At 36.7% G+C, this 25,345-nt stretch overlaps 1 protein-coding gene across 1 annotated transcript in view; it reads left to right on the top strand.

Annotated features, from left to right (window-relative positions):
- Nucleotides 1-25,345, top strand: part of LOC111838612 (titin-like) — a 191,717-nt gene that overhangs the window by 24,661 nt on the left and 141,711 nt on the right. The window contains exons 14-41 of the mRNA XM_072700423.1: nt 1-259; nt 341-413; nt 518-709; nt 796-938; nt 1,060-1,226; nt 1,338-1,568; nt 1,710-1,954; nt 2,217-2,437; nt 2,593-2,757; nt 2,899-3,067; nt 3,214-4,916; nt 5,040-5,321; nt 5,696-5,962; nt 6,108-6,380; nt 6,490-6,753; nt 6,854-7,114; nt 8,114-8,374; nt 8,490-8,753; nt 8,875-9,135; nt 9,256-9,516; nt 9,607-9,867; nt 9,953-10,094; nt 11,531-11,699; nt 11,801-12,032; nt 15,204-15,488; nt 15,615-15,740; nt 15,851-16,039; nt 17,899-17,949. Coding sequence (XP_072556524.1) covers nt 1-259; nt 341-413; nt 518-709; nt 796-938; nt 1,060-1,226; nt 1,338-1,568; nt 1,710-1,954; nt 2,217-2,437; nt 2,593-2,757; nt 2,899-3,067; nt 3,214-4,916; nt 5,040-5,321; nt 5,696-5,962; nt 6,108-6,380; nt 6,490-6,753; nt 6,854-7,114; nt 8,114-8,374; nt 8,490-8,753; nt 8,875-9,135; nt 9,256-9,516; nt 9,607-9,867; nt 9,953-10,094; nt 11,531-11,699; nt 11,801-12,032; nt 15,204-15,488; nt 15,615-15,740; nt 15,851-16,039; nt 17,899-17,949 — 7,417 coding nt within the window. The remainder of the gene's footprint in view (nt 260-340; nt 414-517; nt 710-795; nt 939-1,059; nt 1,227-1,337; nt 1,569-1,709; nt 1,955-2,216; nt 2,438-2,592; nt 2,758-2,898; nt 3,068-3,213; nt 4,917-5,039; nt 5,322-5,695; nt 5,963-6,107; nt 6,381-6,489; nt 6,754-6,853; nt 7,115-8,113; nt 8,375-8,489; nt 8,754-8,874; nt 9,136-9,255; nt 9,517-9,606; nt 9,868-9,952; nt 10,095-11,530; nt 11,700-11,800; nt 12,033-15,203; nt 15,489-15,614; nt 15,741-15,850; nt 16,040-17,898; nt 17,950-25,345) is intronic.

Raw genomic sequence — 25,345 nt, 5'->3', positions numbered from 1 at the left:
GGTTTGAAAAATGTAACTGTCACTGAAGGAGAATCTGTGACTTTGGAGTGCCAGATATCAGGTCACCCGACCCCGACAATTATGTGGTTTAGAGAAGACTATAGGATTGAGAGCTCCATTGACTTCCAAATCACTTATGAGAAAGGATATACTCGTTTGGTTATCCGTGAAGCTTTTGCAGAGGACAGTGGTCGTTTTACTTGCACAGCTACCAATCAGGCTGGAACTGTCAGCACCTCCTGCTACCTACTTGTGAAAGGTAAAAAGCAAACAACTAATCTCATCTTTGTATTTTCATGTAGGTTCATAATTGTTGATGTCACGTGGTTTTTCTTCCCAGTTTCAGAAGAAATTGAGAGTAGAGAAGAGATAACTGCTATCTCTGCACATATAGAAAGGGCAGAAGAGAAACAGTAAGTAAACTTATATTTCACACTATTATGGTTATGAAATTAAATAAACCAGAATTATAACTAAGGAACATAATAAAATGTAAGTTATGAATTCTTTCCTGTAGAATAACCATTGAAGCGAGAGAAGAAATAGAAGTAGCTGGTGCAGAGGCCATGGCACCATTCTTTGTGAAGAAGCCATCAGTCCAGAAACTAGTTGAAGGCGGGTGTGTCATCTTTGAGTGTCAGATTGGTGGCAGTCCCAAGCCTCATATTTATTGGAAGAAGGCTGGAGTTCCCCTTACTACTGGATATAGGTATTAAACTGTCAACATTGCCAAAGGTTTAACAATATTAGGTTAGATTAAACATCTTTTTAATGTATTTAATTCTCACTCCTTAGATACAGAGTGGCCTACAATAAGGACAGTGGAGAATGCAAACTGGAGATCTCCATGACTTTCGCTGATGATGCAGGAGAATACACTATCTTTGCCAGAAATCGACTAGGAGAAGTTTCAGCTTCAGCCAGTTTACTTGAAGAAGGTAAATTATATAAAATACACCACTTTTTCAGCTTTCTTGTGCAGCTATTTTTTTTTGTACCAAAATCATTCTAAACTTAAAGTTTTGCTACTGTCCACATAAAAATCATTATGTTTTTCAGAGGAATATGAAACCTACATGAAGATGCAGGAAATTACTTTCAAAACTGAAGTGACTACAATGGTGCAAGAACCCAAAATAGCAGATGTCCCTCCACTAATTATTAGTGAATATGAGAAGAGGATGGCTCAACAGACCCAAATGATGAAGACTTTTATAACAGAACAGGTGCTGAGTGCTTGTGTGTGCAGCTATGTGTGATATTGAATATTTTATTATATTATTATTGAATCAATAGTTAAGAAGCAGTTATTGAAAATTAATCTATTCCATTCATAGGAATTCCAGATTACTGCTTTGGAGGAGAGAATAATCCAAGAGATTGAATTTCGTATCATGAGAATTACCTACCAGGAATTGGTGACTGAAGATGGGGAAAAGATGGTTATGACTGTGGCTGAACATGAAGCTGTGGAACCAGCTTTCAGCACGGCTGTGAAAAGCTACAGGATTTTGGAAGCGATGGGGGTCACTTTTCACTGCAAAGTAGGAGGAAACCCACTTCCTAAGGTAAGCTGGAATCTTGCCATCTTTCAACATTTGCTAAACTGTAGTATCCAAATACAGAATGGTATTATGATATCATGTTTGTTAATGCACTATTTGCTGTAGAATTCCATTCTGTATTTCCCTTCATTTTCATCTTGAAAGATTGCCTGGTACAAAGACGGCAAACGCATCAAGCATGGTGGCCGTTATCAGATGGAGGTTCTGCAGGATGGGAGAGCTAGTCTCCGGATTCCTGTTCTATTGCCAGAAGATGAAGGTGTCTATACTGCCTTTGCAAGTAACATGAAGGGAAATGCTGTCAGTTCAGGCAAATTATATGTGGAGCCTGCAACCACAGCTGGAGCTCAGCCATATTATCCTCAACCAGATGCAATCAGGAGAATAAGGTCAGTTCTAGCTGTATTTCACTAATGTTATTTGGTTTGGAAAGAGTTGGGTTGACTATGGTATGATTGTTCTTAACCACTGATTTCAACTTAGTTTAAATTTTGTAATATGTGGCATTACATTTGGGTGCCAAGGTTATATATTTCCATTTTGCCTCTTGTTTGACCTAACTGTATTTTATTGCTGAATTTTCTGATTGGATTTTTGCTTTCATTTAATTACTGAGTATTTATTGATAGCTGTGATTTTGTGTTCTCTTAGTTCTACTTCCCCTCGCTCTTTGAGCCGGTCTCCTGGACGTTCTCCTGGTCGCTCTCCCGCACGAAGACTAGATGACACAGATGAGAGTCAGTTAGAAAGACTCTACAAGCCTGTGTTTGTTGTGAAACCATCCTCTTTCAAATGTTTGGAAGGGCAAACAGCCAGATTTGACCTGAAGGTTGTTGGCAGACCTATGCCTGAGACTTTTTGGTTCCATAATGGTAAGGGACAATCATAATATATATAAACCCACACAGTACATGTGTACACATCTGTACAAAAAACTTAGTATATGTAAATATTTTGCATCTGAAAATGTATGTGTGCATTTACAAATGAGTGAATTTAATGTTGCTTTTTGCACTTAACTTTATAGGCCAACAAGTAGTCAGTGACTACACCCATAAGATAGTGGTAAAGGAAGACGGAACTCAGTCACTGATTGTTGTCCCAGCTATGCCTCATGACTCTGGAGAGTGGACTGTTGTAGCTCAGAACAGAGCTGGAAAAACATCTGTGTCCATGACTCTGACTGTTGATGGTATGATATGACTTTAAATTATTTTTCAGTGGATTATGTGAAATCCATACATATTTTTGGAGCAACAAAACAGTACAGGCTGTCATTCTCTGTTTTTTGTCCATTTCCTCTAATGCTGATATTTTGCATTGGATTTCACAGCTAAGGAAAACTTGGTGAGACCTCAGTTTATTGAGAAGCTGAAGAACATTAGTGTTAAGGAAGGAACTTTGGTTGAGTTAGCTGTCAAAGCTATTGGAAATCCTCTTCCTGACATTGTGTGGTTGAAGAACAGTGACATCATTTCCCCACAAAAACATCCTCATATTAGGTACATTGCTTTATTGGACAGTATATCCCATCTTTCATAGATTTTGTTATACATTCAAACCTGTGTTTTATTGATATTTTGTCTGTGTAAAGTAACTCAATAACCACAGGTATGTCTATTTTATTTTTTTTAATTCTCTATTACAGAATTGAAGGCGCTAAGGGAGATGCTCAGTTTAAGATTTCTTCAGCTACTGGTACTGACAGTGCCTGGTACACAGCTACAGCTATCAACAAGGCTGGAAGAGATACCACTCGCTGCAGAGTCAATGTAGAGGTAGAATTTGCTGAACCAGAGCCAGAGAGGAAGCTCATCATCCCAAAAGGAACATATAAGGCAAAGGAGATTGCAGCTCCAGAGTTGGAGCCCCTGCATCTTCGCTATGGTCAAGAACAGTGGGAAGAAGGTGACCTGTATGATAAGGAGAAACAGCAGAAACCACATTTCAAGAAGAAAGTCACATCAGTCAGGCTAAAGCGTTTTGGTCCAGTACATTTTGAATGCAGACTGACACCTATTGGTGACCCCACAATGGTGGTTGAATGGTTGCATGATGGCAAACCCTTGGAGGCTGCCAACAGGCTGCGTATGATCAATGAATTTGGCTATTGCAGTCTTGATTATGAAGTTGCTTACTCACGAGATAGTGGTGTTGTCACCTGCAGGGCAACAAATAAGTTTGGAGTTGACCAGACTTCTGCTACCCTAATTGTGAAGGATGAGAAAGGCCTAGTGGAAGAAACTCAGTTGCCAGAGGGTAGGAAAGGAATGCAAAGGATTGAGGAGATGGAGCGCATGGCACATGAAGGTGCCCTAGCAGGTGTAACAGCAGAAGAAATATTTGAGAAAACTAAGCCTGAGATTGTACTGCTTCCTGAGCCTGTACGGGTCCTAGAAGGTGAAATTGCCAAATTCCGCTGCCGAGTGACTGGTTACCCCACACCTAAGGTCAACTGGTACCTTAATGGACAGCTCATCCGAAAGAGTAAGAGGTTCAGGCTTCGTTATGATGGTATTTATTACCTTGAAATTATTGATAGTAAATTTTACGATGCTGGAGAGGTAAAACTTATAGCAGAGAACCCAGAAGGTGTGATTGAGCATTGTGTGAAATTTGAAATCCAGCAGAGAGAGGATTTTAGGTCCATCCTGCGGCGTGCTCCTGAGCTAAAGGCCCCCGAATCTGGCACTTCCCCAGATCGTGGTAGAGTGTCTTTTGAAGTTCAAAAGGTAGACAAACCTGCTGACACAACTCAACCAAAAGAGATAGTTAAACTGAGAAAGGCTGAACGAGTTGTTCATGAGATATCTACAGAAGAGTCAGAGGAACTGAGAAGTAAGTTTAAACGCCGGACGGAAGAGGGTTACTATGAAGCAATAACTGCTGTAGAGCTCAAGTCTCGAAGGAAAGATGAGTCCTATGAGGGCATGCTGAGGAAGAAGAAAGATGAACTTTTACACTGGACCAAAGAAGTTCCTGAGGAGGAGAAGAAAAAGGAAGCAGAAAGAGGCAAAGTGACTATTCCAACAATTAAACCAGAGAGAATAGAACTTTCACCCAGCATGGAAGCTCCTAAGATATTGGAACGCATTCAAAGTCAGACTGTTTCCCTAGCTGATGAAGTTCATTTCCGTGTCAGAGTGATAGGCAAACCTGACCCAGAATGCCAGTGGTTCAAAAATGGCATTCTTCTAGAGAAGTCAGACCGTATTTACTGGTACTGGCCTGAAGATAATGTGTGTGAACTGGTTATCAGGGATGTCACTGCTGAAGATTCTGCTAGCATTATGGTGAAAGCCTTCAACGTTGCTGGAGAAACTTCAAGTCACGCTTTTCTCCTGGTTCAAGGTGAAGTTTTGAATAAGTTGCAATATGTTTTTTAAAGTTTGTACAGATTGCAATTCCCAGAATTATTAATAAACATTTGCACATTGTTACCCGTTTAAATGTTCTTTCCATTTTTTGTTTCAGCTAAGCAAGTTGTTTCCTTTATCGAAAATCTTGAAGATGCCAATGCCAAAGAGAAAGACACCATGGTGACATTTGAGTGTGAAACCAGTGAGCCTTTTGTTAAAGTTAAATGGTTAAAAAATAATATGGAAATTTTCTCTGGTGACAAGTACAGAATGCACTCAGACAGAAAGGTCCACTTCCTTTCTGTACTGATGATCGAAATGAAGGACATTGCAGAGTACACTTGCTGTGTTATTGAAGATGAACATATCAGAACCACTGCTAAACTCAATGTTGAGGGTCAGTAATATGTTTTTTATTGTTAGTATAAGACTAAATGTATTATTAATATGATAATTATATATTGTTTAGGATAATGTATTGTTTTTATTGAATTGCATGTTGTTCATTAACAATTCTTGTCATTGAAGCTGGAAAATTACATCTCTTAGAAAGAACATTTATTAGAACAGAAAAATAGCATTGTAATATATGTAGCTCACCACTAATGTAACCATATTAATGATACTATATTAATTAGCCCACCATACCATAAAACTATATTAATACAGGTATACACAAATAGTTTATAATGAATTTTGAACTATGTGACCTGTTTTAAGTAATGGTGTATGCTAAGTCATAACAGCAATAATTCATTTATTTGTGCTCAGGTGCTCCACTGGAAATTGTGAAAAATCTAGAGAATATAGAAGTCCCTGAGACTTATTCTGGAGAGTTTGAATGTGAAGTGTCTCGTGAAGATGCTGAGGGTACTTGGTACTTTGAGGATAAAGAGATCACCCCGAGCAGCAAATATGTAATCTCTTCTCGCCGTGGACGTCACTCTCTCTCTGTCAGAGATATCAAAAAGGAGGACCAGGGGAAATATAGCTTTGTTGTGGGTGAACTGAAGACTACTGCTTCCTTGAAGATGATATGTGAGTTTTATGAAATTTCAGTTGATGGAATTTCAGTTGCTTGCTGTGCCTTCTGGACAATGTCTTGCAAAACAATAATATTTTTTATTTGTTTTGTTCATATAGTGTGTGCTAAAAAAAATTTTTACATTATTTTTTTCTTTAGTACGGCCTGTGACACTGATGCAAGGTCTTTCAGATGTTACCATCTGTGAAGGTGACATTGCCCAACTGGAAGTTAGGTTCTCTCAGGAAAATGTTGAGGGAACTTGGATGAGGAGTGGTCAAGCAATCACAGCCACTGACCGCATTCACATTGTGATTGACAAGCTTGTTCATAAGCTTCTCATTGAAGATGCCCAACGGGGTGATGCTGGGTTGTACTCCTTTGTTGTTCCTGCCCAGAATATCACTACGACTGGAAAACTTACCGTTCAATGTAAGCTTTCAGATTGATTTGATTTATGTTTTATTTGGGTTTAATGTGTTTTTTGTTTAAATGCAATTAAAATAACGTCAGATTTTAATACTGTTATTTTCAACTTCAGCTATTGGTATTGTGATCCCACTGAAGGATGTGACCTCAGTCGAGGGCACTAAAGCTGTTCTTGAAGCTAAAATCTCTGCTGCTGATATTAGTTCCGTGAAGTGGTACCACAATGACAAACAGTTATCAGCTAGTGAGAGAGTTCAGTTTGTCACCAAAGGGTCTAAGCAGCGGCTGGTCTTCAGCCGAACCTTTGCTTCTGATGAAGGACACTATAAGCTTGTTGTTGGCAAAGCTGAATCCAGCTGCAAACTGACAGTTGAAAGTAAGTATTTCTAATCTTGACCTAATATGATTATAAAAAATGTTATTCTGTTAACATCAGTGGTTTGATTATACTTGACTTTTGACATTCCCTTTTTAAGAAATTGACATCATAAGGCCAATGGAAGACCGGGAGTGCACGGAAACTCAGAATGTCACCTTTGAGGTGGAATTGTCCCATGCTGGTATTGATCCTGTCTGGGCCTTCAAAAACCAGACTCTCAAATCTGGTCCCCAGTACAAAATGGAGGCCAAGGGCAAGCTCTACACTTTGACTGTCATGAACACCATGAAGGATGAGGAGGGACAGTATACATTTGCCGCTGGTGAAAAGACTTCCACTGCCACCCTTACTGTTTCAGGTATCTTTTTTTTGTAATAACGTTTCAATGTTTTACATGGACATGATATAATTTTGTCCATTTTTACCTATAAGATCTTCATTTTTTCTGTTTTTCAATCTGAACAGCAACAGAACCAATTAAAGTTTCCATTTTGATATTCATATATACATGTACAGTTAGTCGTATAGCTTTGAAACAACTCATGTAGTGCAAAAAGACTCCTGAGTACTTCCTGCTGACTCTGGTACACAGTGTTGTTAGTTATGTTAATCTCATTTAGTAATCCAGATGTATAAGTAGAAATTACTAAGTGTTTTATGGCAAAAGCAAAATAAATAGTTTAATAGGATTACATTTTGAAATTAGGATAAAAAGTAGAAATAGACCTGAACAAGTTTTGTGTATGTAGAGTTCTATATTCAATTCAAATTTCAATTTATTTATATACTGTAGCACCTTTCACACCACAGAAATATATAATTTAAGATGATATTTAATATCTGCAGTTGCTGTCTGGCTAATAAAAGCAGTTTCATTAGTTTGGAAGTTAGTAGGCCTGCTAGTTAGTTAGCAGTCACTAGTTTTCTAGGTGGGGTCACATACTGTACCAGGGCTAATAAAACAATATAACATTAGTGACACTTCTAGTTTGAACCACACATATTTTATACTAGTTTTTTTTTCATGAGACTGGGAAGCTTTATTTTGAGGAGGCATAATATTACAGACTTTGTTTCACCAAAAGCATCAGCAAATTAATGTGTATGAATTCCAAGCCAACCAATCTCACATCCTACAAGATGGCACTACACTTGCCTGAAAAATGTGACTTGGACTACTTATTTTTAATCCAATTTCACCAACTGTTATACCTATAAGGATTTTTAGAATGGGGATCCATCGTGTAAATTATGCCAACTACATCTTGTGTTTCATGTCCCCTTTCACATTTATTTATTCAGTCATCAGCCACTTGCTATGTTTACAGTTTAATATTATTAAGACCTTATATTTCAGGTGGTGCCATTAAAAGACCACTCCAAGATGTGACTGTGGCCGAGTCCCAAACTGCTGAACTGGAGTGTGAGGTGGCCAATCCCAGTGCTGAAGGAAAGTGGCTCAAGGATGGCAATCCTGTAGACTTCAGTGACAATATCAGGAGTGAGGAACATGGATCTATTAGAAGGCTTGTCATTACCATCTCTAGACCTCAGGACATTGGGGAATATACCTACCAGGTGGCCAGCTCCAAGACTACAGGCAACCTAAGAGTTGAAGGTGACCTAATTTATTTTCAGATGTTATTAAATATTTTTTATATATTCTCCGTTTCCTAAAATAAAGATTATTTAATGTTCATTGTCTGATTGTATTTTAAAATTATATTCACAAGCTGTGAAAATTAAGAGGACACTGAAGAACCAGACTATAACTGAAACCCAGGAAGCAGTTTTCAGTCTTGAACTTACCCATGAGAATGTGAAGGGTTCTCAATGGATCAAGAATGGTGTGGAGATTACCCCCAGTGATAAATATGAGATCCAAGTAGATGGCATGGTGCACACACTCAAGATCAAGAACTGCACAGCACAAGATGAGTCGGTTTATGCATTCAAGCTTGGAAAGCTGTCAGCAAATGCCAGACTAAATGTGGAAAGTAAGTACAGTAAATATATACATTTATAGTTTGAATACATATAAGTTTTGATGTTCCTTAGAATTACTGAGTGCATGTGTATAATATGTATTTGTACTGAGACATATTTGTCTGTTTTTAGCGATAAAGATTGTGAAGAAACCCAAGGATGTGACATCTCTTCGGAATGCTACAGCTTCCTTTGAGCTAAGTTTGTCCCATGACAACATCCCAGTGAAATGGATGTTCAACAATGCTGAGGTTAAGCCAAGTGAAAACTGTAAGATTCTCTCTGAGAGGAAGGCTCACAAGCTGATCATTCAAAATGTGGACACACATGACGCTGGACAATACACTGCTATAGTTGGACATTTGCAATGCAGTGCATCATTATTTGTGGAATGTAAGATCATATTTGGAGTACTTTATGCGCATTTTGCTTCATATCATGTGGGCTTTAATTATGAAATGTGTATATACTATTTTGATTTATTACATGCAAATTTTTACATCACATTTTCAGCTTTACATATTACAAAAATGATGAAGAACATTGAGGTACCTGAAACCCAAGTGGCCACCTTTGAATGTGAAGTTTCACACTTCAATGTACCATCTACTTGGCTGAAAAATGGAGTTGAGATTGAGATGAGTGAGAAGTTCAGAATTGTAGTGCAGGGGAAACTCCACCAGCTCAAAATAATGAACACCAGCAGAGAAGATTCTGCAGAATATATCTTCATCTGTGGAAATGACAGGGTTTCTGCCACTTTGACTGTCAATCGTAAGACTTTTTGTGTTTTTACTTATCTTTTATTCTGAATTCAAAACATATATTAATTAATGCTAAATGGAACATTTTCTCTTTCATCAGCTATTTTAATCACATCGATGCTGAAAGACCTTAATGCTCAGGAGAAAGACACAATCACTTTTGAAGTGACTGTGAACTATGAGGGAATATCTTACAAATGGCTAAAGAATGGTGTAGAGATTCGTTCTACAGAAAGATGTCAGATTCGTTCTAAACAACTTACTCACTCTTTGACCATTCGAAATGTACACTTTGGAGATGGTGGAGAATATCAGTTTGTTGCTGGATCTGCAGCGACATCAGCTAATTTATATGTTGATGGTAAGTGTACTTGAAATGCTTCATATCTTTCACAGAGTCATTTTGTGGTTTGCTGGATGGTGAATACTATGTTTTTATATTTCAGCTCGTGTTATTCAATTTACAAAACACATAAAAGACATTAAAGTAACTGAGAAAAAGAAGGCTATATTTGAATGCGAAGTCTCTGAACCTAACATACCAGTGACGTGGATGAAAGACGGGCAAGAACTGGAAATATCTGACAGGTAGATTACTTTCAAACTTCTGTATTTTTTAATGGAATTTATTCTATAAACATGATCACTTCTATAAACATGATAACATATTCAGTTTTTCAGATTTCTTGACAAATTCCATAACAACATAAACTATGTTTATGGTTATGGAGGAAAATGAATATATGGTGGTTGTCATTATACAAGTATGGACTAGGGGTGTAACGGTACAGTTTTCCTACAGTTCGGTATGCATCATGGTAAATAAAATAAAAAAGAAGAAAATAAAAACGCATCACCCTTTAATTAAACATCTAACTCTATATTGCCACTCTCCTTTCAGAAAAGTGGCAGCATGACTAACTAGGCCTAGTTTATGTCTCTACTGTATGAAATGAAGGAGAGAAAAATATTTACGTTAAAGATGCTTCATAGCTTTGATAACCTATAGGTTCTTTGTTTTTATTTAACAAGTATATACGTGAAGCTAAGCATACCACTGTTAAAAAGCAACCACAGGAAATTGCAGCACAGTGAGTGTAGATTGATAGATAATCAATATTACAACTCAAGACCGACAGAATGTTTTTGATGCAGCAGACCCACATAAAGGGGACAAAAAGAGGTATTGTGGTGAGTGGTCGACTCATTTTAATAAAGATGACAGCTCTCTTAAAATTGTTATCATTATTAATAGCCACTATCGGTTTAATACTACAAGTGGCACAGACAAGGACACCAACAGTTTTTATGAAACTCATGGTTACATGCCAACGAAACGCACACCTTCCACGGCAAACATTACACAGTTGTGATATTTACAGTTAACATAAGTACAGGAATACACATTCATTTACACCATTTAATGATAAGTAAGATGTGGTTCAAAGCATGCTGGCTGCGGACCAACCCCACGGCATTACAATATGTCAGCCTATTGTCAACAATGGGTTGTCCAACGTTGTATTGCTGAAACAACTTTGATTATATTTAAAGTATGTGACTACCTTTAGCCAGGAGGTGGGTAAATTTGCCATCTGCTCTTGTTTATGATGATTAATAATGATGTTTAAATTCTGGTTCTTGAAAATAAGATGGGCCAAGATTCTCTTAGATGGATTTTTTTGTCTTATATCTGCGCCAGTACGTATTGGAAAATGTCAGGCGGGTCTCATGTGTGTATTGAACCTTCGGAGGCACACCAAACAGTTCGAGAATATGCTGTATACCGTTACACCCCTACTGTAGACAACAGATAGATGGATATTATGGTACAACATACTTCTACAAATCTACTTGCATTTTGCTGTTACAAAAGCATCAGACTAATAGATTTGGCTACCTAACCGTTTGTGAAAGGGAGTAATGTACAATTGGCTCGGTGCAACTAGATATTTCTGGCAGTTGCGTAACTTGTGGAAATTTTGATCCTTTTGTTTAGATGATGTTGCAATTTGTTTTTCCAGATTCAAGGTTTCCACTGAGAAGTACTTGCATCGTCTTATGATCCAGACTGTCCGTTTATCTGATGCTGGAGAATACTGTGTAGTTGCTGGTTCTAGCACCTCCAAAGCTCATCTTACTGTGGAGGGTCGTGACGTTCGGATCACTGAACCCATGGAGAAAGAAATCACCGTAAATATGTTAAACCTTATACCTTAATTAAGCCAGTAATTAAGTGCTTTATAGTGTTAATTATATGTACAAATGTTCTTCATTTAATTTAATATTTTTAGGTGGTTGAGAAGCATAGGGCAACCTTAGAGTTTGAAGTCAACGAGGATGATGTTGATGGACGCTGGCTCAGAAATGGAGAGGAGATCAAGTTTTCACCGGAGGACAGGTTCCACTATGTTGCAATTAGGAAAGTTCATCGTTTGACCATTACGGAAACGTATCGCAGTGATGCTGGGGAATACACATTTATCGCTGGAAGAAACAGAAGTGTGGTTACGCTTCACATCAGTAGTGAGTAGCATTCTATCAGTTTTCTTGAGTACAGGATTTAAAAGCTAATTTTGTCATGTGTAAAAGATCTATACAAAACTATCTAATTAAGTATATAACGTATATAACTAAATACAGTTTTAGTGACATGGTGGGAATTTAACCTGATGTTGCTGGAATATCAGTAAAAATAATTCAATATGGTATAATATAGAAGAACACAAAAAACAATATGGAAATCTGATAATTAATAGTCTTTTTGCCAAGGCTTTGGTAAATACAGTTTTTTAATTTGGTCCAGAGATTGGCATTTGGGTGTTGATTATTATGGTATAATCACACAGGTAGTTCTGGCAGCCTAATAATAGTTTTACATTAATATACACTAATTTAATATTTCAAAAGTGTTTAAGGTATGTGATGTTTTACTAATAAATGCAGAAGTCCATTGTCCACTACATAAAAAATAGTTCAGATACTAAATCATAATTATGAGAGACTAAGTCAAAATTATGAGATACTAAGTTGAAATTATGAGATGCTAAGTCGAAATTATGAGATTCTAAGTCAAAATGATGAGAAAGTCATTATTACAAGATGCAAAGTCGAAATTATGAAATACTTATACAGTGGAACACAGTTATACAGTGGAAACTGCTTATAGTAATCACTATAAGGGGATGATCATTGTTTTTTTTATTTCTTTTTTTTCTATGCCTCAGGCAGATTACCATCTAATTGACATTTGTATATTTATTACATGAATATAGAGTAATAAAACCAGCATTGCTATTTATTTAATTTTATTGACAATTTTATTGATGAGTACAGTGCAGCTGTTCCAAACACTCTTCAAATTCCAGTACTGTACAAATGAAATCACTCAACTGTGTATAATTCAAATACACAATAATACAGTATAGTACTGTATATAATATTCAGTTCAATTCAATTTTTTTTATACAGCACATTTTCACAATGTTACATTGTCTCAAAGCACTTATTGTAGTTTCGTTGCTGCATCTTGTTGGCTTGTTTTTGGTGGTTTATCGTAAGCTTTGATAAGTCTACATCTGTAATTGATAGAAAATAACTTTTTCCCCATTAAGTTTTCTATGCACGGCACATGAGCCTCAGGTATCTAGCTAGAAGCAGCCGTTACCGCAAGGCAAAATAGGGCAGAGTACAGAAAAAAAAAAAATACTGCAGTTTTACTTTTTTTTCTCATATGATGTCATGTTTAAAAAGACCCAAAATGAAAGCGGATTACTTGATTACTATAACCGAACTATTTAAATAGTATTTGTACAGGAATGAGTCTGTCCCAAGCTTTTTGATCCATGTAAACAGTTGATCACTATAACCGTGATCACTATAAGCAGTCTCCACTGTAATTATTAATATGAAGTTGAAATGTCATAATTACAAGATACGAAATTATGAGATAACTTAGACTAATCACATTGCTTCATTTACACAGCTCACACCTCATATTTGATATTTTATGGCTGTAATGTCTATTTAACAAAAAGCAGCCATGCACAGACAGCCAAACACACCGTTCATTCTTACAATTTGAGTCCTGTGTACTGGACATTAAAAGTCAGTGGTTACAATCTTCCTGGCTTGCTTTTGTTAAAATGATAATACAGCCGGAAAACTGCATATGGAATATGAGGTGCGAGCTGTGTATATGAAGCAGGAGTATAGGTTACATTGGGGGTTAGGGGTATTGGGGGTAATTATGACTTAGTATCTCATAATGATGACTTAGTGTGTGTGGGTATATATATACAGACGTGGACAAATTAGTTGGTACCATTCCACAAAAAACAAAAAAACACAGCTATCTCTGAAATAACTTGAAAAAAGTTTGACAAAAGTTTAATAGTTTATTCCATGTTTAACACAAATCACACTTTGCTTTTGATGTTGGGAAGTTTGCTACAGTCCCAAGAACCTTAACCTTTTTAATAATATTGGCAGCTGTGGTCACAGGAACATGAAGCTGCTTGAAGATGGTCTTATAGCCTTTACCTTTAACATGGTTATCTATAATCTTCTTTCTGAGCTCCTCAGACAGCTCTCTCCTTTGCTTTCTCTGGTCCATGTTCAGTATTGCACATAATGATACCAAACAACACAGTAGCATGTTCTTTCCTCTTAAATAGGCTGAATATCTGATAGAAAGCTTGAAGGCACCTGAGATACTGAGGTCAAGGTTAAACACTTAATTTGAAACATGACTATAATGCAAGGGGTACTAACAAATCTGTCCATACTATTTTAGAATATGTTTGTAATATAAACAACAAATAATTTCTTTTCACAATTTTATTGGTTTACTCTATGAAGTCATGCAGGTATACATTAAACAATTGCTTTTAGTTGAATCACTTTTCAAGAGAAATGAAGCATTGTTTCAATGAGCCTTAAGGGTACCAACAAATTTGCCCACGTCTGTGTGTGTGTGTGTGTGTGTGTGCGCGTATAAATCAAACTACAAATAAGCATAACTGCGCAAACTTTTACTGAATACCTCTTCCCTGAATGCTGAGAACAGTTTCTAAACATACTGAACTTTTTACATCTTTATAAAATAATTTTCTTTTTTCAAGCACTGGTCCTCCAGTGAGCTGGAAACTGCTCTTTTCACATTAAACACGTTAGAAAAAAAGTATGTGGCATCCTCTGTAAACAGCAACCTGAAGTATGTACACACTTGCTGCTTCCAGTGAGCGGTCTGACCAGGTTTTATGTCCTTATAGGGACTATATGTTTAAGAGCACACTGGAACATTATTAAATGCAAATAGAAGTAATGTTCTTCTGAAAAAAATTAACTGACTAGTTTATTCAGTTATTATTTTTCTATTATCATTATTATTATTATTATTATTATTTTTAGCTGCGGTGTATGTGGGATAAAATACTTTGAGGTGTACGGTTATACGGAAATAATCAACTCCATGTTGTTTAGCGCATTACATCAAGTTGTTGTTGATTATTTTTGTATAACTGCACACCTTGGTGGTGGTTTATCCCTTATATGATTCATTCATATTAAAAATTCAATATTTAAGATTATAGTAAAATTTTGGTTGTCCTTATATGTGACTCTTGGACTATTTGTCTGCCTTTCTGGGCAGAAACAATATTCCATTAATATATGAATATATTCTCTTTGATTCAGTTCCTGAGCCTCCACAGATTATTCAGCATATGGAGCCTCTGTCTGTTGAAGCCGGAAAACCAGCCCGTTTCTCCGTGGTGGTGACAGGCAACCCTCAGCCACAGGTGTTTTGGTACAAGAACTCTCAGGTCCTGTCTTCTGGATTCAAGTGCAAATTCTTGCAAGAAGGCAATGAGTACACACTCCTCCTCATTGAGGCCTTCCCAGAAGATGCAGCTGTTTACAATTGTGAGGCCAAAAATGAGTGTGGAGAGGCTACCAGCACTGCTACTCTAAATGTAGAAGGTAGGCGTTTCCATTGCTTGGATGAATTTTAAAAAATCATTTATGTTGGATATTTGTGCCAAATTAATTATATGATTTTGTTTTTGTATTTGTGTGACTAGTAATGAAATCTATCTCTTCTTTTAGTTCCTGAAGTGATTTCCCCTGATACTGGAGCTCCACTGTCCCCCCCTGTTATCATTTCTCCAATTTACAACACCACTGCCAATGAAGGAGAGTCTGCTCACTTTCAGTGTCGTGTCACTGGAGAAGGTACTTCACTTGTTTCAGTTTATTAGCTTTTCAGTACAGGAATTATGATTATTGGCTACTGTAGCTACTGTGTGTAGTCTAGCATGTAAAGCTCTTTGATTTCTCTTTAGAATTACAGATTGCCTGGTACTGCAAAGACAAGGAGATCACACAATCTGACATCTTCAGAATGTCTCAGTTTGATGATAAGTGTCAGTTGGAGATTACTCGAGTTTTCCTTGAGGATAAGGGAGAGTACACTTGTGTGGCGAGAAACCCAGCTGGAATGGTATCGTGCTCTGCAGTCTTATCTGTTGTTGGTGAGTTTTTAATTGCTTAAAAGCATGACAAACTCTGTACTGATTGTGCTGCAGTTTCGATTAGCAGATGGGTTAAAAGTTTGTTTTCTGATGCACTTGTCTTGCTTATGATTGCATAATAGCATGTATTGTATGATTCTTTTGAGATTCCATTGAATTCTTCTGAATTTTGAACAAGCATATCTGAAAACACATGCAAACAAATTATGGAAAATGTATTTATGATACTGCAATGAAGCAAAAAGTTATATTTGAACAGTGACATACTTCCTTCCAGGGCAAAACAAAACTGAGGAGAGTACAGCCAAGTCTGAGTGGCATGCATCAACTTGTGTAAAAATGGAGCGTTTTGTTCAAAAACCCACATTCATTCAGCCTATAGTAAACTGCATAGTACATCATGGGGAAGTTGCCAGATTCCATGCTTGTGTATGTGGAATACCAGCACCAGATATCAGCTGGTTCCACAATCAGCAGCTAATAAAACCAACTAAAAATGTTGTCTTTCATTTTGATGAAATGACAAACATTGCCACACTAATTATAGTTGATGCCTTTCTTGAGCATGCTGGGCAATATATTTGCAAAGCAACCAATCATGCTGGAGATACAGTTTGCAGTGCTACCCTTTATATAACCAATGAAGGTAAAGTTTGTGTTTTTCTTCTAAAATAATTTGCATGTGGTATATTAATCTTCTCTTAATTTAATCTCTTCTTTTTGGTACGTTTTATTTTGTTGCCTGGTATTTTTTAATGTTTTTAAATTCCTTCCTTGTAAATTTTGTTGATTTTGTAATTTGTTTATTTAAATCATGAGACTTTGAAGTGTTTCACTCGTACATCTTAACACTTCAGAGGTTATAGTTAGGGGCTTGTGTTAATTGCTGACACAGACACTGAAAGCACAAACATTTTGAAAATAATTCCAATCAAGGAATCCCTTCAGAGCACCCTCACAGTGCCGCAATTCTCATCTCTATAAATATCTGATTTTGTTGTTTTTGTTTTCACTATTTCTGTACTTTTTCTAGGGATGCACCAATCGCACTTTTACTGTCCTGATACGAATACCGATACCTGGGCTTTGGGTATCGGCCAACACAGAGTACCAATCCAGTACCAGTCTTTAAACCTTAAACAACACTTTCCTAACTTTGTAAAACAAAATGTAACGCACACACACACACACACACATTTATATATATATGTGTGTGTGTGTGTGTGTGTGTATATATATATATATATATATGTAAGGTACTTCACTTGTTTATGATGTTTATGGATGTCTTATGAATACTTAATGAATACATTGTGAAGGTGCACTGAACGTTTTATGAATGCAATATAAAAGTATTATGAAGGTGCAGTTAATGTAATGCATCACCATATACGCCTGTGTTGCATTTGTCATTTTATTTATACACGTGTGCACACACACACATTTATTTATAATGGGGTTTATATATATGATGACAATTCAGTAAATTTATGATTATATATTTTAATTATTTATATCAGGATTTTCAATTCTCAGCTTGAAAGGTCTTTACAGAGGAGCAAACCTGGACTGTAAATAGACTGGGGCCTTCTGAAAAATCAGAAGAGTCTGATACCATTATTTAAATAGGATTCATCTTCTACTGAATGTCTTTGAAACCCCTGCATTTTTATAACATCCCATTTTATAATTCTGGCTTATTGAATATTATTTAAAAGAGGACTTGATTTTGTGTGTTGTATTTTTGTTGCAAAGAAAGAATTTTCAAATGGAAAAGCAAGCATCAGATTATTTTTATGTTGAAAGCAAATCATGGAATGTGAATATTTAATTTAAGAACATTGCCTGATTCTTTTTAGTGACAAAAGTGAAAGAAGAGATTGAAGTTAAGATTGAAGAGGAAATCAAAGGTAGGATTAATCCTCATTATTTTTACTTGATTAAATGGGCAGAGCTAGTATTTATATGTGTTACAAATGACTCATTTTGACTTTATTATTGGCATACAGCATGCAAGCAATTGTAAAGTGTTGAGTGTACCTTTCTTTTTAAAAAAATCTTTGGCCTTGTTCAATATCTATCTATGTACAGAACACTAATAAGAATTGCATTCAAATTTCTTGAAAAAGTGCAATCTGTTGGTTGCATCTGTCTATTCTTATCTTAAAGCGTGGAGGTTATTATTTGAAGAAAAATGTTGCTGTATCTTTTAAAGTTTCCAGACTACAGGAAATTCTCTTTAAAAGATATACAAACAGCCGCATCTTTTATTTTCTTTTTTTTTTTTGCATTTAAAATTTCTTTTCCCTGCAAATATTTCTTAGACTGGCTTGCAGATAGTTGTATGTGATTAATGTTGTTTGCTTTTTTAAATAACATGATAAACTATATTAGTTCGAATAAACGCCTTCTCATACATTTCTACAGTTCATTCATTTATATACATTTTATTCTTCATTGGCAAGAAATGTCTTTCAAATGTCTGAACAACTTACTCCCATTCAAAGGATTAGAAAGGGCGTTTATTCATCTTTCTGCAAGTCAGGTAAGGAATATTTTAGCATACTCTGAATCACAGAGGAAAATTTTGTGTTCTAAACGCATCAGTTTATTTTGGGAAGATTAATGCTCTCTAAGAAACGTACTCTTTGAAGAAATGTCCACGGTTTGAAGAAGGAACAAAAACATCAAGCAATTTTCGTGTCAGAATCTTAAAAAAAGAATCAAGTCTTGCGTTTATTCGAACAAATATGGTGAGTGACACTGTTTTTTCATGGCTTTGAAACTTGTTGCATGTGTTTAATATTTTATTAATTTTCCATTTTAAATACGTTTTCATTTTCTTTTTTTCTGAACAAACAATTTATTGAGTAATTTTTCTTTTTATTTTACAGAATTATTTTTAAATGAAGGGGTGGTTGAAAATGTGAATACGAGAAGACAACGACAAGGAACCTTATCAGGCACAGATGACTCCTTATACCACAGTCTTAATTCTGCTGATTATTGCTTGAGTCAAACATCATCTGTAAATTTATCCACTGAAAATATTAAGCCATCTTTCACTAAAAAGATTAAATTCCAGTCTGTTTTAGAAGGGGATCCTGCTATATTTAGCTGTGAATTAGTAGCTTGGCCGTCCCCAACGGTTCTGTGGTTTCACAATAATAGACCAATTCAGAAAGAATTTCGCCGTAGGGTACATAATGAAAGCAATATGCATGTGTATACTTCCAGTTTAGTTATTGACAGCATTAAAGAAAAAGATTCGGGCAGCTACAGAGTAATGGCTATTAACACAGAGGGATCTGCAGAGTCAACAGCCTCACTTCTTGTATCATTAAGGGAAGAGCAAGATGCCAATTTTTTAAGTTTCTTGAGACGGTCAGAAAGTACTCATGAAAGCACTGAATCATTGGTTGAGCAAAGGAGAGAGATGAAGTTCAGGGTTGACCTTAGGTGTGTTGGCTCTCCTTTTGATAAAAAGTCAAAGGCTTTCAGAGGGCGAACTCAATCTAGGAATACATTAATGCGTACTGTGTATTTCAGAACATCATCTTCATCTAGAACTCTAGACAAAGCAACACTTGAAACTGCATCTGAGCGAGCACGTTCTCCTGCTCCTATGTTTGAAAAATATGACAGATTTAATGACCGATTCAGTGACATATACTGTGACAGATTTACTGGTCGTGACAGATACAGTGATAGATTTAGTGATAAGTTCAGCGACAGGTTCAGTGACCGGTTTAGTGACACAGAAAGTCTCCATGGAGAGGTAAAAGCCAAGCTTAGTATACTGCAAAAAGCTGTGAAAAGAAAAAAGCGTCTCTCCATCTCCACAATGTCATCATCAGAATTTGACTTAGAATCTGTTGCAAGTGAGTCCAGCTATGCAGAATATGTTGAACGCTTAAGAGGTAAGGGAGGCTTATTGTCTGAAACTCAACAAATTATCAAACCAGGTGATTATGGTGAACATAACCTTACAAGGACTTCAGCTCAAATCAAACAGAGTGGAGAGCTGGAAACACCACGGGTGAGACATACATTTGAACCACAGTCCAGATCTCGAGTCATACAAATGATGAAGGGAGAACTTTTAACTGAGGATATCAAAGTGAAGGATGATGGACAAACATTTGACCTGCAAGAAGTACACCAAGGAGCTGTCAAAAGCAATGAACAAGGAATGAAGATGGAACATGAATACCTAGCAGATGATGATCATGTGGTTTCTCATGAAAATGTGCATATTAAGACTGAAGAAAGTTTTCATCGGGAGTGTGATAACGAATTGGCTTTATCTGAGATTAAGAAACCCCAACTGTCTATTACAACTGTAATGGGTAATACTAGAGAATTAGAACGACAGAATGAGGAAATTGTAGCTAAGGAAGTCCAAGGGTCTAAGTCAATAAAAGAAGGCTTTATGGATGAAGAAGAGATTATCAAAAGTAGGGGAACGTCTGAGTATAAAGCCATTTCAGGGGAAAACATTTATGAGAGAAACTTTAAAAGTGAAACATCGGGAAGAGGAGATAAATATTTAACTTTACACAAACGGAAATGGCAGAAGGGCATGCAGTTTGAACAAGAAGCTGTAGATTTGGAGCCTGAATGGACAGAAGAGAAAGATTCACTATATTTGAAGTCTGATGGACATATTTCAAAGAAGGCAACAGATAAAGAATCAAGTGCAGAAATCTGTGAGCCCTCAATTAGAAGATCCTCAAGGTCCAAGACAACAAAAGTTGTAAAAGAGATGCCATCAAGACAGGGTGTTTATGAACATCATTTGTCACGAGAGAACCTTTGTGAAAGGGAAATTGAAAGCACACACTTTGTTAGTGAAGAAGAAGCTCTTACTCAACGAATTATGAAATGGCAACAAGATGTTATGATTGAACAGGAAGATGCTATTGAACTTGATTCTGATTGGGTTGGTGCAGAATATACACCTCAGCTGACTGAAAATAAAGAGTCCAAAAACAGCATTAAACCTATAAAACCACATCAAGAATTATTTGAACAAGTTGAAAAAGTAAAAGAAAAAGTTGTTTTTGAGCATTTTCCTGAGGGCCATGAAGTAGAATATTCTCAACAGATAATTGGTAATGAAACCATGTTGTGTGAAAATGCAAAGAAAGAGAATGTGTTTTTTGTAAGCGAAGAAGAAGCTCAATCTCAACGAATGATGAAGTGGCAACAAGACTTTCTGGTAGAACAGGAAGAAGCTGTTGAACTTGAATCTGATTGGATTGTAACAGAACAGTTCCAATGTAAAACAAAGGAAACAGAGGATTTTGCTGATGAGGAAAAATGGCAAAAATCACCTCTTGTTTGTTCAGAAGTAAAAGAAAGCATCGTACCTAGAGATGCCAAATATGCCTTTTCAGTATCTCAAGAAAGTATTAATAAAAGTAAGAATGAATGTTTATTGCAAGAAGATCAAACTATGACAGACCACACTGGAGAGTGGAATCATAGTAAATTGATTTATAAAGGCGCTTCTCTTTTGGAGTGTGATTTAACTGATGATAAGGGCATTACAACTTTAAAGGGAGGAGCTGCTGAAATGTCTCATGAACAAGTTAATCTGTCATCTAAAAAGTATGCCCCAGTGTTTGTAAAGCAATTGATTACTTTGGAAGTGAAGAAAGGTCAGATGAGTGAATTTGTATGTCACTTCAAGGGAGACCCACAGCTTAATGTAACTTGGTACAAAGATAATTGTCCTCTTCTACAAGATTCAGATTACGATATACGCACCAAAGCAACTGAGTCAAAGCTAACGATTTACTATCCTACTATATACCATCAGGGCATTTTTTCGTGTAGTGTATCTAATAAGTATGGAAAAGCAATAAGCTCAGCTGCGCTCATAATAATTGATAGTGAGCAGTCCAAAAAAGATCCAAAATATTCGAAGGAAATTAAAGTAACATCCAAGATGGATAAAGATAGTCTTGAAAGAATGATTGAAGAGGAACTCGAAACATACACAGAATCAAAGTTAGAGAAGTCCATGTTGCAGGTTCCACAAACTGTTTTTCATAGACCAGGCACCTTAGAATCATCTCTTCATTCTTCCCCTGTGGAGATTAGGATTACTGCACCAACACCACTCCCAGAATTTAATGAGGATATCAGAGAATCATTTGTACCCACTGAAAAATGCCCAGGTAACTCAACCAGTGATAGGGTTTTACAAAGCACAAAACATAAATTTACATTTTCCTTTGACGTTTCTGCAGAAGCCCCTCAGGTAATCAGAGAACTAGAGAATATTAGCTGTCCAGAGGGTCAGACGGCCATACTAGAGTGCATTCTAATGGGAGATCCATGCCCTACAATAACATGGTTTCATGATGATGTATGTTTAAACACTGCCGTCACAAAATACAGATTTGAATCTCAAGACAAATTATACAGACTATACATTAATGACTTCTCATACTTAGATGTAGGGACATATAAATTAGTTGCCAAGAATAAGTTGGGACAGATTGAAAGCATATCTGATGTGTCATTTGACACTTCTGTGGAAAGTACCATTTCACCAATCAACTCACCAGAACTGAGTTCTCAGTGTAATATTTATGACGTATCTCCTGAAGTACATGAAACAACAAAAGGAACCACAAAACTAACTGAAGATAAAGAATTAAGAGATTGGCGCCCTGAATCATCTGAAAGTAATTTAATCTCAATTAAGGATATGACTCCATTGCAGAAAACAAATCATACATATAAGGGTTATGCTGATGAAGAGGCAGCAGTTCAAGCACAAACAGCAAAGGTTCTTTCCAGAACTATTCCTGCAATAACTGGTTGTGGATTGCAGTCTTCAGGTGCAACTGTTAGAGTCTCAGAAATAAAGCAGGCATTTGAGTCATCTGCTTTGCCAGAATTAGCTGTTTCATCTCCAAGAAGTGAATTGTTTGATTCATATTTCCCCAAGGAGAATTTTCCCAAAGTCGTAATTAATCCAGAACAGGCTGACTTAGGATTGTTACAAAATGTGAAAAAACCTTATGAAAACATTGCGCAACAAGAAAAGGATACAAGGGATATTGTGGAGACTCATACTGATGGTTGTCATTTTGTTTCGCTGTCATGCGTGAAAGAGGTTCAGCACTCACCCAAGCTTGTTAGACCCGAGGCATTAGTACCTATCTCACTTAAAAATACACAAGAAAGGGAGGATAACGTAATTACGAAATGTGCAGCAGAAGAAAAAATTGGGAAAGGTATTGAGGGAGCATTTGTAAAATTTACCACTAGTCTTGATCATCCTGAGACAGCTCAAGACAAGATCTCTGAGCAGTCTTCAGAACTGAGTGTCAAGTCAGCATCACCTGAAGTTATAGTAAAACCAAAGCAAAGCTTATCGTTTGCAAGCCCGGTGGCACAAGCATATGAGGGAGAATCTGATCCTACAGGTGAATACCCTGTTTCCTTTATTGGTAACGATAAACTGAAAGATAATAAACCTGAGCCCACAGACAGATCTGGACTAGATATTGAAGGACAGGAAGGACAAAAATGTGCAGACTTTGAGATAAAGAGTAAAGTTTTGATATCAGGGGTATCAAGTCCAGCTTCTGAAATAGCTGCAAGAAATCAAACGTTTTCGTTAACCGATTATCTTGTATCAGAAGGTCCGCAACAGAAACCAGTTTCTAAAGCAGTAGCAATGGCAGGAAAGAGGTTAGACCCTTCTGGTGCTAGTATCCACTCGCTTGAAGTAGAAGAGGTTACCTTCAGTGCTGTATATGACTATTATAATCCACCATCTGAAAGCGGGAGACCATTGTCTCCAGAATCTGAAATGTCTTTTGAAATAGGCAGTACATTTAGTGATGAAATGGCAGATATTGAACAATACTATACTCCAGTGTCCTCAACAGAGAATGCTCAATTTCCAAAATCGCCTGAATCTTTCCAGACTCCATCTGATACTTCATGGGGCTTTATTACTCCTCAGGAATATCCAGTTTCTCCAGTTGACCTTAAAAGTACTGACTCTGGTGAAAGATTCCTTTCACCAGCAAAATTTCTAAGATCCCCTGAGGATGAAGGCATTGAAACAACTCCTCTCACCTTTAGTTTGGATGAAGGTATTATCATTCCTGAGGGACAAAGTTCACTTGGTCTGGGAACTCTTCAGGAAAAAGTCCAGGGAATTCCTCCAGCATTCCTGAAACCACTTACTAAAAAAAGAGTTTTTGAAGGTGAGGTGTTAATATTTCTTGCTGAGGTTTTTGGGTTGCCTTCTCCAAATGTGAAATGGTTTCGAAATAAAACCCAACTAGTTGCAGATGAAAGGATTAAAATAAAGAGAGATGGGGACAATATAACTTTAGAAATTAAAAATGTAACTAAAGCTGATCAAGGAGAGTACATCTGTGAGGCTATTAATTATGTGGGTGAAGCAAAAAGTGTTGCTCTTGTAATGGTTGCATCTCAGGAAGCCAAGTTCATGCCAGCTCCTCCTACTGTTACTCATCAACATGTTATACAGTTTGATGTTGAGGATAATGACTCATCAAGGTCCCCTTCTCCTCAGGAGATCCTACTAGAGGTAGAGCTGGATGAGAATGAAGTAAAGGAATTTGAAAAACAGGTTAAAATTGTAACTATCCCTGAGTACACAGCTGATAATAAAGGTATGATTATCTCCTTAGATGTACTACCAAGTATGTATGAGGAGAACACTGTAGATTTTATTTCACAGGAAAATGATGATTTAAAAATAGCTTTTGAGGTTACAGAAATGCCTCCACGCTTTATAAATCCAATCTGTGATGTGGAGACCCCTGAAAATTGCAATATAATGTTTGAGTGTTCTTTGATGGGAATTCCTTCACCAACAGTGTCATGGTTTAAAGGAGACCGGAGAATCCCTCTTGATAGCAAGAGATATGTTTCTTTTTCTGAAGGCGACAACCATTTTCTGAAGATACTGAAAGTAAACAGTCGTGATAGTGGGATATATGCTTGCAGAGCTATAAATGTTGTAGGTGAAACAATTTGTAGAGCCACACTGCTTGTGTTAAGTCCACAAATGTTTACAGGAAAGGCAAGAGGAAGAGAGTTGACTGCAGTGTCCCTTGGAAGTGCTAAATTGCAGCCACAAAAATTTGATTTAGTTGTTGGAAATTCATTAGTGGAAGGTGAGCAAGCTTCAGAAATAGAGCTTGAATTTGAGTTTGATCAAGATCCTGATGAGTCACAGAAAGCTGTCAGACTTATTGCAATGGCTAACAATGGGATAAGCGAGCAAGGAGAGAAATATGTCAG

The sequence above is a fragment of the Paramormyrops kingsleyae genome, chromosome 16 (assembly GCF_048594095.1).
Source record: "Paramormyrops kingsleyae isolate MSU_618 chromosome 16, PKINGS_0.4, whole genome shotgun sequence".
NCBI lineage: Eukaryota > Metazoa > Chordata > Actinopteri > Osteoglossiformes > Mormyridae > Paramormyrops > Paramormyrops kingsleyae.
The sequence above is the reverse complement of the archived record's forward strand: the minus strand, read 5'-3'. Positions and strand labels throughout refer to the sequence as shown.